The following is a 15676-nucleotide window of genomic DNA, read 5'->3' as shown; positions in this document are numbered from 1 at the left end:
CCAATGTTTTAGAAAAGCCTCTCGAAGTTCGAGGGGATTTAAATCCCCTCGAGCTTCGAGAAGCCTTTGTTTAATTTGTAAGAACATTCTGCCCTCTAGTGGCAGAATGTTCTAATAGCCTTATAGCCCTTCGTAGCAGGGCTATACCGCTATTAAAGTCCCGCTGCTTTTGTTAAAGTCCCTCGCCTTCGGCTCGGGCCTTTAACGCTGCAGCGGGCCTTTAATAGCCGGTATAGCCCGCTACGGCGGGCTATAAGGCTATATTAGAACATTGGAATGTTGGAAGCACCATTGAAAACAATGGAGTGCTCCGGGCTTATAATGGCTGGTGTAAGCCCGGAGCTCCAACATTCCAATGTTTCTTTGTTCACAGCTCTGGCTGTGAACAAAGGCTTCAGGGAGCCTGAGGGGATTTGAATCACCTCGCGCTCCCTGAAGGTTTTGTTTTATTTGTTGGAACATTCTGCCCTCTAGTGGCAGAATGCTCTAATAGCCTTATAGCCCTTCGTAGCTGGGGTATATCAGCTATTAAAGTCCAGCTGAATTATTAAAGTCCCTCACCTTCGGCTCTGGCCTTTAACGCTGCAGCGGGCCTTTAATAGCCGGTATAGCCTGCTACGGCGGGCTATAAGGCTATAGTATGCATGTAGGGATGTGGCTCATTCACAGTCAGTGAAGCGATCTCTATAAAACAAAGTCACAGGGTTAAATTTCAAGGTTCACTCTGCTGATAATTTCTACAAGTCTGCTAAAACAAGTACTGATAAATTTGATAAACACCTATAAAATAATCAGCAGGAGATAGTTTATTTGTAATTAACACACTTTGGGCCAGATGTACTAACATTAGAATTAGCAATTTCCTAATTGCGGGTATCTGGAAATGGCAATTAGGAATTCGCTATTCCTAATGTATGAAACTATTTATTTTAAAATAGGGATTCCTTGAAGGTCACATATCGATCTACCTCATGAATATTAATACAGTAAGTTGTAATTTGCCCCCACTAGAATCGCAACGATCAGAAGAGGAGGGCCTGCTGGGGTGAGCAGACCACTATGTCTACGATTGCTTTTTAATAAAGCAAAACATATATGTATTTTTTTCATTAAGCTTATTTTCCTTAAAGGATAACAGGATGCTTTTCAAAAAAGAAAAAAATGAAACGTTTAAGTTTCATTTTTTTTTAAGAGTAGGTAGTGGTTTGTGGAACCACTGCCTTCTCTTAAAAAATATTTAGCTAAACATTCTCAAAGGGGAAGGGGTCCTCAGAGGATTCCTTCCCATTTGGGAATGGGTGAACACTACAAGTTCGTAGTCTGTGAAAGAAAATGCTTTGCGAGCTGAATTTGGTTGCAAAATACATACCATTCAGTTCTGGTATTTGGAAGGGATCCCCCTTCCAAATACAGAATTGGTATTTGGTAGCAAACGCAAATCGTGATTCGCTAACGAGTTACAGAGGCCTAATTTGCCTTTTGTACACTGCAAAAAGCCAGTTTGTGGTCTCAAATGGCCAGATTCTGTGAATCGGGACATTTGTGACCTCAAAAAAGTATTTGTGCGTCAGGCCCTTTCTTCCCTCCAGAACATATTCACAGAGGCGCTTCTGATGGATGTTGAATAAAAAAGGGGGTGAAGCGGTATCCATGCACTAGCGCTCAAGCCACAGCAAAAAGTATATATACAAATCAAGAGAGCAGGCCAGATCAACAGAATATGACGATCCGAGAAAGTAGAGATAAAGGTAGTATAAAGAGAATTTATACAAGAAAAAGTTAATTTCAAGAATCCAAAGCATAAGCAGTAAACTTTAGCTTTAATTATTATAGCCTTATAGCCCGCCGTAGCGGGCTGTACCGGCTATTAAAGGCCCGCTGCAGCGTTAAAGGCCCGAGCCGAAGGCGAGGGACTTTAACAAAAGCAGCGGGACTTTAATAGAGGTATAGCCCTGCTACGAAGGGCTATAAGGCTATTAGAACATTCTGCCACTAGAGGGCAGAATGTTCTAACAAATTAAACAAAGGCTTCTCGAAGATTTAAATCCCCTCGAGCTTCGAGAGGCTTTTGTAAAACATTGGAATGTTGCTCTGCGGGCCTTTACCAGCCCATAGAAGCATGGAGCACTCCATTGTCTACAATGGAGTGCTCCACATTCCAATGTTCTAATTCAAAGTTAAGGTAAAGAAAACGGTAGCTTTATTGATGCATTTTGCTACGAGTGATGGGCAGTAGTGTAGCTAGACTGTGAAGAACAGTTGCTTCATCAGGATTTACCTGCAGCCTAAGGAGGGCAGAAGAGACTCCGATATATTTTTGCTTAGGTCCTCCAGGGTGGGTTCTTCTGTCTCCAGTTCCACCCGATAGGTCTGCTTCTGTACCCGAACACGAAGTTTCATTCTCTTAAACAAGGGATCACTGTGGGTAGAAATCAGAAGAATGGAGTTCAACCAAGGAAGCAACGCCTCATATTCCATTAATGGCTCTGGAAATAATGCAACAGTCTAGACTTGATCCAATGAGAGCCGTACCTAAATGTCGGCCTTCGATTAAAAAAAAATAGCACTTGAGATTAATAGATTATTACACCACATAAGAGAATGCACTATGATCAAAGGTATGAACATTATTTCTTCCAAGTGACAGCCTTAATAGAGATAAAGACAGACTGGCTTAAAAAAGTTCAATATGAAAAACAAAGGATATCTTATTTAATACTTTCTGATCCGCTGCCCACAACTGTCACGCAGCCACCGCCGTTCTTTGTGGTGAAGGGAAGCAGAGGCGTTAAGCAGGCTGAATGATGTACTGTTTTAAAACATGGCGGCGGAGAGGGTCGTCGATGTAACTTTGTCTTACTCACTCTACACTGTGTTGGTACGAAGGGATGATGGTAAAAACATATTGGGTCAGAAAAGAACACGGAGTCCCAAGAAAAAACTGAGAATTATAACAAGCTTTCTAGGGCAGTCTAAAAACAGAAGTTGAGTGACAGAGTAGTTTATAGTTATTACAATATATAATGGAGAACAATTGTACTGAAACAACCAACTATAGAGAACTAAACACACAAATATCTCAATAAATAAAAGGTATTCAAAATTGGTGCATATTCAGGATTAAAAACATAACATAAAAAATCTTTTTAATTAAAAACATTTCATTTAAAAAAAATATACTGTACAAAACAATGTAAAGAAAACAACAAGTCGACGCTGCGTTTCGGTGAGAAGTGGATCGTTCACCTTCCTCAGGACAGTTTTCTAGATCATTCTTTAGGTCTTAAACGAAATTCAATCAATTCACAGGATGTCCATATAACATACAATTTTTCAAATTGTGAGGGAATGAGAATAGTCCACTCAACAATAAGCCTTAGGTATTGGCCAATGGATTTAAATATGTTCGTTGGTGCCACCGATTCAAATTGAGAGTCTCTATTTGACAACATAAAAAAACTGAACTAACCCCGTCCCTGATTGATAAATAAGGGAACCTCCATCTTTTTTGTCGGAAAAACATATTGGGGCCACCATGGATCCTCAATGCTCTCTGAATAGCGGGAGGCGAAATGGTGCTTAGCCACATACCCAGACGGTTGGCATGTAACTGGTGAATGATTTAAGCTTGCATATGGACAGCTTGATGGGAAAAACAATTGTTACTTGGACACAGACTGGAAGGAGAGTCTTAAGTGCTATCTGCAATTTTAGAAAATGAAACCCGTTAAAAAAAAAAAATCAAAAAACACACCAACAGCAGTAGCAAATATGAAGGCACTCAAAAGTAGCTTTGTTCCTGCTCTCTGGTAAGATGAAGGATTTTAATTTCTCTGCATGATGGAGCCAGTGTAAAAAGTGTGTGTAATATTTTGTTACCATGCACCTCAGTGGAGTCTGTCAAATCCATGGATAACTTAGCACTCCAACCCAACTTCCTGAAAAGGATTCAGCAAGCTGCACATGCTACATCAGGCAGGTCATGCACATACTCATGGAGGGAGACACACAAGCCACTAATTACTAGTACAAGAACTTCAATAAGCACAACTTCTTATTTCACTCACCAATCATTATCCTTCCTTTCCCAACAAAACGTGCACGCAGAAGAATATTCTTGTTCACCAACCCAATTATTGATATTTCCAACCATCATAGTATGTCATTAGTGATAACATCAAAAACGGCGATCAGTGTGAAAAAAGGGGAGCGTGTAATGCTCCTTTTTTTCTAATTTAAATCTATTTTAGAATTTGCTTAACACATTTATAGAGCGTTCCTTACATCTTCCTAGTTTGAGCCAATTAACTCAGTCCTCTTGTCCTTTTCTTTTCTGTTGTCACTCTCACAATAGCACCCTAATTTGCTTTGCCCCTTTACACTCAATATGTCCTCCTTCTCTCCTTTTTAGAAGTTTCTCTGTCACTAATTTGTTTGCTATGTCTTTCCATCTACACTTCACCCATATTATCTAAGAGTCCTCTTTACTGTTGCTCCCAACATTCCCATTTTATACGCCCAGTAAAGATGGCAATTATTTGCTTCATTTTTTAACTCCTTGAATCCATAAGGTATGGACTAAAATATTGTTAGAGAGAAACATGCTCACTGCCTGCAACAGATGTCAAAGAGTCTCTCATTTTTTTCAATTGGAATACCAGATAAAGGATTAGCTAAGAAAACTGACCTGCAGGCAACCTATGAAGCGCTAAGACTCTAAGTAAGTTAACTCAATTAACCTGGTGTTTGAACTATAGGGTTGGAGTAAACTTTCATTGGATCATGTCCTTGATCGGTGCTGTTCGATGTCAGTGGCGGCTGCTGCCAATCAAAACTGGTAGGGCGGCGGGCAGGGGGTTGGGAAATAAAAAATAAATACATTGAAATCACTTACCTGCCGCTCCGCTCCTGATGTGACCGCCTCATTGCTCCTGCTCCTCTCCCTTTCCGAAAATGGATGGGCCTGAATGCACAGGCTCCCCATCCAATCCCGATGTTGCTCTCATGCTATGAGAGCAGCACCAGGATTTGGTCTGAGCAGTCTCGTTTGCCGCTCAGACAGTGCTTTGGAGCCTGTGGCATTTCTCCACCCGGCTGTGCAACACAGCTGAGTTGGAGAAACGTAAGTGCACATGTTAGTTTGTACAGCTTAAGAGTGTTGGCCAAATTGACGTGCACACTTATAAGTGCACATACCACTCCTCCTCTCTGCCCTGGCCCGGTCCCGTCCCTCCCAAGTAAGCAGCACAGACACTCCGACATAAATAAAACGATAGTAACAAGGTTTTATTATCGTTTTATCTATCATCTACTGGCAGTGAGACGACGAGCCTCTGCCATTACGGAGGAGCCGCCCCCGGTCAATGCTTTTGTAAACTTTTTTTTTTTTTAAAGATTTATTTATGTTTGAAAAACACAACAATACAGAGACATCGGCTGTGTGATCAATAGATATCTGGTTGAGAGATACACTACGACATTTTCGCCTCCTAGACAATAAATACCACATAAGCATGGCATCGGGCATCAGGTCCCCATCAACCAACCCGTCATTCCCACCCGCACGAACCCAAACAGGAAAATCTCGGACCAAGGGCCACCACTCGATGTTCAATGCCACCTTTATCCTCGACCCACACTCCTGCAATGGTCAGTGTCTGTGCAATCAACATCACAAGACCCATAGGAAGGAGGAGCACAGCGCCACACCCACCTCATGACCCCCCCACAAACGTAACTCTGGCGCCGTGTAGTCTACTCCACCCCCGTGGGTACAATCCCGGAACTTGAATGCGGTGGTTAAGAGCTAGGCAGGTTTGCGATATATGTTTTAGAAGGGCCCCAGATGTCCTTGGGTCGCGCCACTGTGGGGAGGAGACTGGAGTAGATTTCGCTATTCGTGCTGCAGAAAGCCATGGCCGTGAGCCACGCCCTGGCCGTGGGGGCCGTCCTGCCCCCCCAGCGCTTGGCAATTTCCCGCTTGGCGAGTAGCAGGCCCAGAGAGGCAAGTCTTCTAATATTCTTAGGGAAATTTACCGTGTAGCCCAACAAAGCGAATGCTTTTGTAAACTTCCTAACAGGATTCCATACAGAACATTTTTGGTTTTGAAATTAGAGAAAGTGAAATGCATTACTTTTTTACATGAAAATTAAATGCTATAATTATTGTCAGGGAGGGCAGTTTCCACATTTATGGTGTTCCTGTATTGGTTCAAAGTGGACAAAATATGCCTATTTTGGTTTCTGATTTTCTAAAAACTAGTAGTAGTGTGGTGGTATCCATTCTTTTTTCAAACATCAACTCTCTCTGTGGCAACCAGGCTCATCGGAGTTCTTACCAATTTCTTCGGAGGTATCCTCTTAACGTCATTTTATTTGATTGTTAAACAGAATGTTCCTGCAAAGAGGATTTGTTTTTAACAGTTCTGCCTAATCCTTGGGAATTTCCCATATGGGAGACTGTCACACAGGCTTCTGGGAGGAGAACTATTGACTCTCAGGAGGTTGTTCATGTCTGTCGGTTCAGTGTATAAAGAGTTAATAAAGGTGTCTTTGTGTGCCTTACCTCAGATGTCCAGAAGTTGATCTTGTGAGCATTGTGTGCTATTGCGAACAGAATATCCATCGAGATTTCACTGAATCATATGAAAAAGTGAAAACCTCATCCATGTATTTTTGTCTCACTGAGAGGTTATCCAAGTAAGGTTTATTATTATAGATTATTCTTAATTCAAATCCAGTCATGTAATGAATGGCTACGTGACATCACTGATGACATCTCAAATGACATCACTGATGACATCATCCAGTGACTGTGTTTCTTTAAAGTTTAAATATGCTTCATATATATATATGCCAAGGTGTATTGGAGAATGAGTGGGTGTACAAGTGTCTGGATGGAGAATTTAGTAGGTGCGTGACTGACTGTATAAGTGAGTGATTAAATGTGTCTTACTGAATGCATGGGTTAGTGACTAAACTGTGTGAATGTCTGTATCAGTCTGTCTGTTGTGTAAGCTGCTGCATGGGTTGGTCAGTAGCTACATGAGTGTCTATATGGGTTATTGATTGGTTGCCTTAGAGAAGAGAACTCCCAAGAAGGTGGGTAGTTCTTCCCACATTTGAGCTGGAGGGGACACGTGTTAGACCTGGCACTATTGGCGTGGGTTTCACCTGTATTTTTGCCTTTGCCTCTGGTGTTTTTGCTGTGTGCGAACTCTGTTTTTGCTGGTCTAGATGCTTTGGGCACTTTGCCACTGCTGTTCAGTGCCAAAGTGCAAGTGCTCACTTTGTAAATTATAGTTATGGATTAGTGATTCCATAATAGACATATTTGATTTCCTAGTCAGCCCCTAGTACAGTGCACTTTGTGTGCCCAGGGCATGTAAATCAAATGCTGCTAAGTGGTCCTGCAGCACTGATTGTGCCACCCACATCAGCAGCCTGTAAATGTGACTCAGATCTGCCCCTGCAGTATCTGTGTACAGCCTAGTACTGCCATGTCAACTTGGCAAGGCCACCCACATGCCAGGCCCTACCCTATCCTTATATGGTAGTCACCCCTAACGTAGGCCCAGGTACCCTATGTGGGCAGGGTGCAGTGTATGTAAAAGGTAGGACATGCCCTGGTGTGTGTGGCATGTCCTGATAGTGAAATACTGTAAATGTCATGTTTCACTATTGCAAGGCTACCTGTTCCCATAGGATAGAATGGGGAGTTTGCTTATAACACCTTATAAATATAACTAACCCCTGGGAACAAGGTAGAACAATAAAGCTTAGTATGGCTGAACTCAGAACGTTAAAATGCATCCTTTAGTGAAGGTGATTTTAACATTCTGTGTCTGAAAATACCACTTTTAGAAAGTGGGTATTTTCTTGCTTAGCCATCCAGTGTGCCTCTGCTAGGATGTGTATTGACTGTCTGGCTTTGGAAGAGACAGGGGCTGGGGATGAGCATCGGCTCCAGAGAGTCTGGATGAGTCAGGGCTGGGCTGAATAGACCTGGGCTGCAATTAAGAGTAGGGGGAGGAGGTTCCCTTTCAGCTGAATGGGCCTGGTCAGCCTGACACAATGCTGTCTCCACCTCCTGCCAGGAAGCTGCACCACAGAGGACAGAACTGGTTTTGACTGAGCACAAGGCTTCTCTGCCACCAGAGAACAAAGGATTTTGCTGTATAAAAAGAGGGGCCCAGACCCCAGACTTTTAGATCACTGCTGGGAAATCAGAGGAACCAATGCCAAGGAGAAGAGCCGGAGAAACTGATGGAGGAGTACTACCCCTTTGCTTTGTGCTGTCTGAGGATGGCCTGCTGTGGCTGTTTCTGCCAAGGAAAGAATGACTTTGCTGTGGGCTGTGGCCCCTGCTTCAGGAAGATCTCCAAGGGCTTGAAGTGGAGCTTGCCTCCTGTTCACGAGGTCTCAGGAACATCCAAGACCTCACCAAGCTTCTGGGCACCGTCTCTGGAACCTCTGGTTTCAGTTGCACCAAAGAAAAGGGTAACCGTCTCGGCCATTGAGTCCGTCGCAGGATTCCGTGTCCTGAAGGCACCATAGGGGCACCGCCTCCCTGGTCACAACAACTTAGTCAACGAGCCACTGCTTGCACACCGTCCTGTGGGCATCGCACTCCACACCGCTTCACTACACACTGTACTGATGTCATCGACTCTGTGCTGCCCGACTCGAATATCAACTGGCTCCGTCGAAGCATCGTGACCTGCCAGCACCTTCTCACCCTGCAACACAAGCCTTGTTCTAACCGACTCCATCAACAAGCCGCTGCCTGCACCGAGCTGCAACGCTTACATCTCACATCGCAACCCCAGTGGTTGGCCCTGACCAGCTTGCACCATCGTGCCGGCCGCAACAACAAAAGATACCGTCTCCGAGTCTGTCGACTATTTAGCTAACCCGTATCGACGCGGTAGGCTGGAATTGTAAGACTCTGTTGTATGCAGTATCGCTGTAGCCCCGGACGGAGCTACCGAATCGGAGGAACTGTATTGTCACGTTTTTCCTGCAATTTAAAGGGTATTTGGAACAGTAACTATTTGTATAGTATTTTATGTTGGATTTTTGTTGTATTTGATCTTGTTGGTTTAGATAAAGTTTGCTTATTTTTCTAAACTGATGTAGTGTGCATTTGTAGTGTTTTCACTGTGTTACTGTATGCATGCACACATTCTTTACACACTGCCTCTGAGATAAGCCGGTCTGCTCATGCCAAGCTACCAAGGGAGTGAGCAGGGGTTATTTTAGAATAAGGGTCCATACTTGGACAAAGGTGCAAACCTCTGCTAACTAGAGCCCCCCATTTCTAACACTGCTACTTTGCCCTTCCAGACCACTGCGCACCCTCACCTCTGGCCCAAGCAATACCTCAGTTTCAGCACTACGTACCTGAGGCTTCAGAAGCATAAGTGAGTAACAGCAGAATCAGAACCCTCCAAATCAAGCACTCATGGATCCATACCCGTATGTCCATGCTTCTGTGATGCCACTGTCACCTTGTAGCGAATTGTTGGATGACGCCACAGTAGTGCCAAGGTGGCGTTCATGGATTGGGCGCCTACAACACTATTTCAGCGAGAAACGGATGGGGCTGTGAAAACGGATGGGGCTGTGAAACAATCACTAATCCTGCACTTCGGGGTACGGAGTTGTATGAACTCTTTGAGATGCTATCAAATATTGGGGATGACACCAATTTCAATTAGGCCATGAACATCCTCAACCAACACTTCAACCCCAAGTATGAACGCTTTCAATTACGCCAAGCCTTCCAACTTAGCACAGAGTCGATGGTTGTGTGTTATGCCTGATTGAGGAAGTTAGCAAGTACCTGCACCAACATAAACTAACACGAGGAGATCCGGCCGCAAATCATACAGGGGTGTCGGTCGCCCAGCGCCTGGTCTTCCGCCAACCAGGGATCATGCTGGATGATATAGTCATAATAGCCTGCTCACACATACTATAAAATAACTGAGGTGATGAGATGGAAGCAGCTCTGAGCTAGGCAAGGCCTGGCCTGCTTCTCGCCCCCAGAAGGTACCGAACGTCAAATTGGAACAGGCCTACACTATTCAACAAAGCCCAGGCCCTGCGTGATAAATGCCAACCCCATAGCCTGGGGGTAGCTGTGGGAATTGTAGCCTGGAACACAAAGTGGCTTGTGCAAACACTGCCAAAGAGAAAACATGCCTGAAATGCTAGAAAGTCAACCAATCCTTAAAGGTGTGTCGCAGTGGGAGACCCAAATGGCACCTGAGCCACAACAACGAACATGTGCAGCCCTGCGACAACTGTTGCTCGAAGACAGCGCAGAGGCGGGAGAGCTAGTTAGTCACGAGCTCTCCAGGACGAGGATGAAGACGAAATCTTTATGGTGTCCTTAAGAAGTAGGGCCGGGCGCTAGTGTGTGGTCCACATATACGGTACTCTGATGAGCACACTCATTGACACCAGAGCATCAGTGAATGGAATGGATTCCGAATAATACGAAAATCGCACCCACCACTCACCCACAGCTGGGCAAAGATATACATGTGAGGAGGGACGGAGCCCCTGCTGCTACGAGGAACAATCGAAGTGCACCTCACAAGCAATGGGCATCTCACAAGGGCGAAATTCCATGTCACCGAAGGCGAAAAGGGAACACTGCTTGGATACCATCCATACAACTGAAGATCTTGAGCTGGTATTCTTTTTAAAGCAGGTGCACGAGTTGCATGCCGATGCACTCCTATCTGAGTTCCCATAGCTCTACCACAATCTATGGAAGCTAAAAGGTAGACAAGGCCGCAGGTGGAATGAGAGTTGAAGGCGTTGGAGTTACCTGGGGTTATAGAGAAGGTGTATGGCCCCATGCCCTGGGTGACTCCACTCGTCATTGCACCAAAACGAAAGCAGCCATGCGCTATGCACCTATGTGTAGACATAAGGCTCCAGAATCAAGCAATCAGGCTGCAGCACCATATAATGCCAATGATGGACGATATTGTAGCCGACCTCAATGGGGCAAAAAGATTTTCTAAGCTAGAACTGAAACTAATCACCAACAGAAACTACCCCCTGCGAGTCGCTACATTCCAACCTTTCCCACGCATGTCGGCCTTCGGTGTTACATGAGCTTTGCCATTTTGTCTGTGTCAAAGGTGTTTCAGAACGCCATCAAAGAAACCCGCTCTGGACTGCAGGGGTCCGTCCATTAACCGGAGTGATGACATCCAGATATAATCAGAAAGCCTGGAGGAGCACTATGTAAACCTGAGGGCTACCCTTCAATGCCTAGCAGACAACAGCCTGACTTTGCACAAATACAAATGTTCATTTTATCAAAGCTACGTAGACTTTTTTGGATACATCTTTTCCCGAGAAGGGCTCAAAGTTGATCCCAGGAAGGCGACTGCAATCCAGGAAGCACCGGTACTTCAGACCCCGAGGAAGTTTGCAGTTTTCTGGGGATGGCATATTGTGGGAGATTTATTCTGAATCTTGCAATGATTGCAGGACCCTTACTCGCATCACTGTTCCATGGGACTGGAGCCCTGCAGCTGACAAGGCTTTCCGGGCCATCAAAGAGGCCCTCCTTGACAAGGCACCATAGCGTACTTTGACTATCAGAGGAAGACTGAACTAATAGTGGACGCCAGCCCTGTGGGCTTAGGCGCAGTCCTCATGCAGGAAGGAAGGGACCAAGAGTGGGTCCCTGTAGCGTATGCCAGTCGGGCATTGTCGGAAATGGAAACCCATTACTCTCAGATTGAGAGTGAGGCCCTCGCCATTAAATGGGCCTGTCAATACTTTCATTTATACCTCTGCTGCCTTGAGCTCAAGGTTGTCACAGACCACAAACCGCTTCTTCCACTGTTTGTCGGCACCACTCAACTAGCCCCTCCACAGATCAAGAGGTGGGCTGAACAATTACAGCCCAAAGCCTTTGAGGTGGTATATCACGGACTACCTGTCCCTGCATCCATCATCTCTAGAAGTGAGGAATCTGCAGGCTGAAGAGGAAGGGACCAGAGAGTTCATCAAGATGATCGTGAGTGATGCCTGCCTGAAGGCCCTGACTCTCCAGGAGATTATTGAAGCCACCAAGAATGACGGAAGCCTGACATGAGTGAAAGAAGCGCTAGCCAACAGGTAATGGCAAAGTTTCCTAGATGGGATTCGGACTGACACCGGACTAGCGAGTTTCCCAGCAGTAGCTGTTGAGAGCGAGTGGTGAACTCAGTGAAAGCCAAGATGGCCTGCTGCTGCGCGGGCAGCAGACTGTGATGCCAAAGCGCCTATGGGGCTGTGTGGTTGACCTGTCGCACCAAGGAGAGCGAAAACGAAGGCCGCTTGCGAGGTAAGGTGGTGGGTCCCAGGCAAGGATGGGGAAGGTTGATAACAAGGTACGCAACTGTCACTCATGTACCATCATGGCTCTGGTTCCGACAGAAAAACCCAGTCACCAGCCCTAGTCGAAAGTTAATATTGGCTTTGGGAGCTTTCTGGAAGGACAGATCATGGTAGTGATAGTGGACTCGCACACAAAGTTCCCAGTGGTAGAGGTGGTATCTTCCATAGCATTTTTCCACATCAAGCTAGTCCTGAAGAAAATGTTTGCAATGATGGGCCTTCCTGACAAAGTGAAGTCGGACAACAAGCCACCCTTCCAGAGACATGACATTAAAGAATAAATAGAGCCTCTGGTTATTTACCACTGGAAAAATCACCCTGCAGTGGCCTCAGGCTAACGGGGAGGCAGAGAGATTCATGAGAACACTCAACCAGGCTCTGAAGATTGGGCTGGAACTCGGCGAGGATGCTGAATGCTGCCTGCACAAGTTCATATGGGTGTACCGGCAAACCCCTCACAGCACGATCAACTGGGATCCTGCAAATCTACTGTTTAGGAAGTCGACACGGGATAGCATCCTGGCTGACACGGAGTGGCAACCGGCAGACATGGATGTTGAAGCTACACAATCACTGAGAAGAGCCACCAATGACAAGGCCAGTCAGTGTCGCCGGGCAAACCCACTCTACAAATCGGAGCATCGGTTCTCATGAAGCACAGACATCCTGGGTGGAAGTTTTGAACCCCTTATGAGACTGAAGCATGGGAAGTGATTAAAATCAACAGAACCATGGTCACAGTGCAAGGAGGTGATCACCAGAAACATCTCATGGTTAAAATAGGTGGCAGCTTCCATAGACGGCTCGGAGAATGCTGAAGCCGAGGAAGAGTATCCCTGACCCCCATCTTCCAGCGGAGATGTAAAACTCAACGAGCATCTGAAAGGGCAAGCACTAGAAATACCCCCACGTCACCCTCACATGGACACATGCAACTAAGAAGGTCCCCGGCTTGCTGGGCATGGGACAGATGACATCTCCCGGAGCCTGAAGTATGGTCTTCAGCCACACCTGGTCCCCAGTCAGAGACTGAAAGACTTGAGTCTGGCTCAATTGTCCAGATTTTCTTTCATGCAAGAACATTTGAAAAGATGGGAGAGCTGTAGAGTGCCACCTTGCCTCTGCACTACAAAGTATCAATTTCCTCACGCAGAGGGCCGGGCTCAGTCCAAGATGATAATAAATGGGCAGATGGTCACTCGGGGCCCATTGCCAATAATACAACCACAATGTATGTGAATATTCTGTTGGGGGTTCTGTGTGGTGAGGCCAAACCACATGCCCAACACCTAACCGGCCTGCTACAGATGGAATCCGGCGCTGGTCCGCTAAACATACATAAACAAACACTAAGCACCTGGACCGGCATCATGTGAATTTGGGGCCTATTGTTTTCCTGGCACCGGTTGCAGTTCTTTCGTCCCAGCAGTATCTCCAAAAAGGTAAATTTCACAGAAAATTATATCTTGTTAAATTGATTTCCATTTATGAGCATATTTGCCAGAGGTTGAATGTAGTTTAGGAGTAAAGCAACCTCCTATCAGACGCGTACTGTTATTTTAAAAACTGCTTTACCTCTACTATGTTCCCTCTTTAAAGGATACGTGTTAGATCTGGGGGTCTCTAGTTGGCAGAGGTATACACCTTAGACCAAATAGGGACCCTTGCTTCTAGTCAGGGTACAGGGACACACACGGTAGATAACCCCTGCTCACCCTCTAGGTAGCTTGGCTCGAGCAGTCAGGCTTATCCCCAAGGCAATGTGTAAGGTATTTGCGCATAGACACCACAATGATCCCCCCTCCGTACACCACAAACTTAGACCACACGGGTGAGTTATATCAAAAATAATATATCTTTATCTAGTTTCCGCAGCTGAAATCAAGCATCACAGGTTTTCACAATATTCGCTTTCTTGGTGGGTCGGGATCGTAAGACGATAGTCTCTTGCGTGATTCGATACTCACTGAGAATGAATCAGTTCGTAGGCTCTTGATGTTTAGGCAGCTACGTTGCTCCGGCGGTGTCGCTGCGCTCGTTGTAAAAAGCGCTCCTCTGGCTGTTCGGTGCAAGGTTTCCACAACTCCCTCGACGAGCCCCCAGTGCCGATGTCGACGTCACTGGAGTCAGCCACTCACAGCGCGGCTTCGTAGAGCAGGGAAGTACGACTCTCGATCTGCTTCAGGCCTCCGGGTCGCGGCAAGGCACGTGCCGATGAGCACGTCGGTCTTCTTGGGGCGGCAACCGGTGTCCGGCCCGGATCAGTGCGGCACTCTCCAGCAAGACAGAGAGCAGCCAGCCCACTTCACAGGCAGATGTTGAGAAGCTTGGTAGAACAGTCCACGGTCCCTGCGGCACACAGCAGCGCAGGGGGGACACGGCAGAGTCTTGTGTTCTTGGCAACCTTTCTATCCCTGGGTTGCGAAACAGGAGGCCAGCTCTTCTCAGGCCCTTGGAGATTCGGTTGAAGACACAGCAAAGTCTTGTTTGGTCAAGTGGGTAGGGTCAGCACACAGCAAGACCCCTTCTCCTCCTCAGCTTCAGTTGTACAGCAGAACAGGTCAGCCCTTAGAGCACACAGCAAGGCAATCTTCCTTTAGTTCTTCAGCGGTCCGTCTTTCAGCAGAGGTTCCTCTTGATGGTAGAATCTAAAAATCTGTTGTCAGGGGTCTTGTACTTATACCCCTAAAAGTCTTTGTGCAAGTGGGTCCTGAGCCCGGTCTGATCCAGTTCTGGGTGTCGCTGGAGCACTTTGTTTTTCCTGGCTTCTCCTTTTCTTTTAGAGTGAGGGGCAGAGTCGTCAGCCGCCCAGCGGGAGGTGGAGCCAGTATTGTGGCAGGCAGGCACATCCCTATTCACTCCCAGGTGCTACCTCCTCCCTCCACTCTACTTGCAAATGCAGGTACTCAGCAAAGGGCTGACTCAGCCAACCTCCCGGGGGATCCCCAGCCCCTGTCACTCTCAAGCCAGACAGTCAATCCACAAGCGCGCCCAGGCACACAGAAGGGTCAGACAAGAGAACAGCCACTCTAAAAAAGTACTGTCCTCCAACTCAGGATTTAGAAACAACCTCTCCTAAAAGATGTGTTATTAAATGCTGAGCTCAGGGATATCAAATACTCAGGTCTTATCTTGTTCCTATGAGAAGATAGGCCGATAGCCATTGGCACCTGCCTCCCCCATGTTAGCCTTTGGAGCAAGATAACCTTGCAGCAGTGAACACGCAAAATGGCCGCGGTTCACTACCAGCGCATGGTACCTGCAC

General features: G+C 46.2%; 1 protein-coding gene across 1 annotated transcript in view; it reads right to left on the bottom strand.

Moving 5' to 3' along the window:
* Positions 1-15676, bottom strand: part of FBXO7 (F-box protein 7) — a 119598-nt gene that overhangs the window by 96053 nt on the left and 7869 nt on the right. The window contains exon 2 of the mRNA XM_085651959.1: positions 2279-2419. Coding sequence (XP_085508085.1) covers positions 2279-2419 — 141 coding nt within the window. The remainder of the gene's footprint in view (positions 1-2278; positions 2420-15676) is intronic.

The sequence above is a fragment of the Triturus cristatus genome, chromosome 4_1, assembly GCF_964204655.1.
Source record: "Triturus cristatus chromosome 4_1, aTriCri1.1, whole genome shotgun sequence".
Lineage (NCBI taxonomy): Eukaryota > Metazoa > Chordata > Amphibia > Caudata > Salamandridae > Triturus > Triturus cristatus.
The sequence above is the reverse complement of the archived record's forward strand: the minus strand, read 5'-3'. Positions and strand labels throughout refer to the sequence as shown.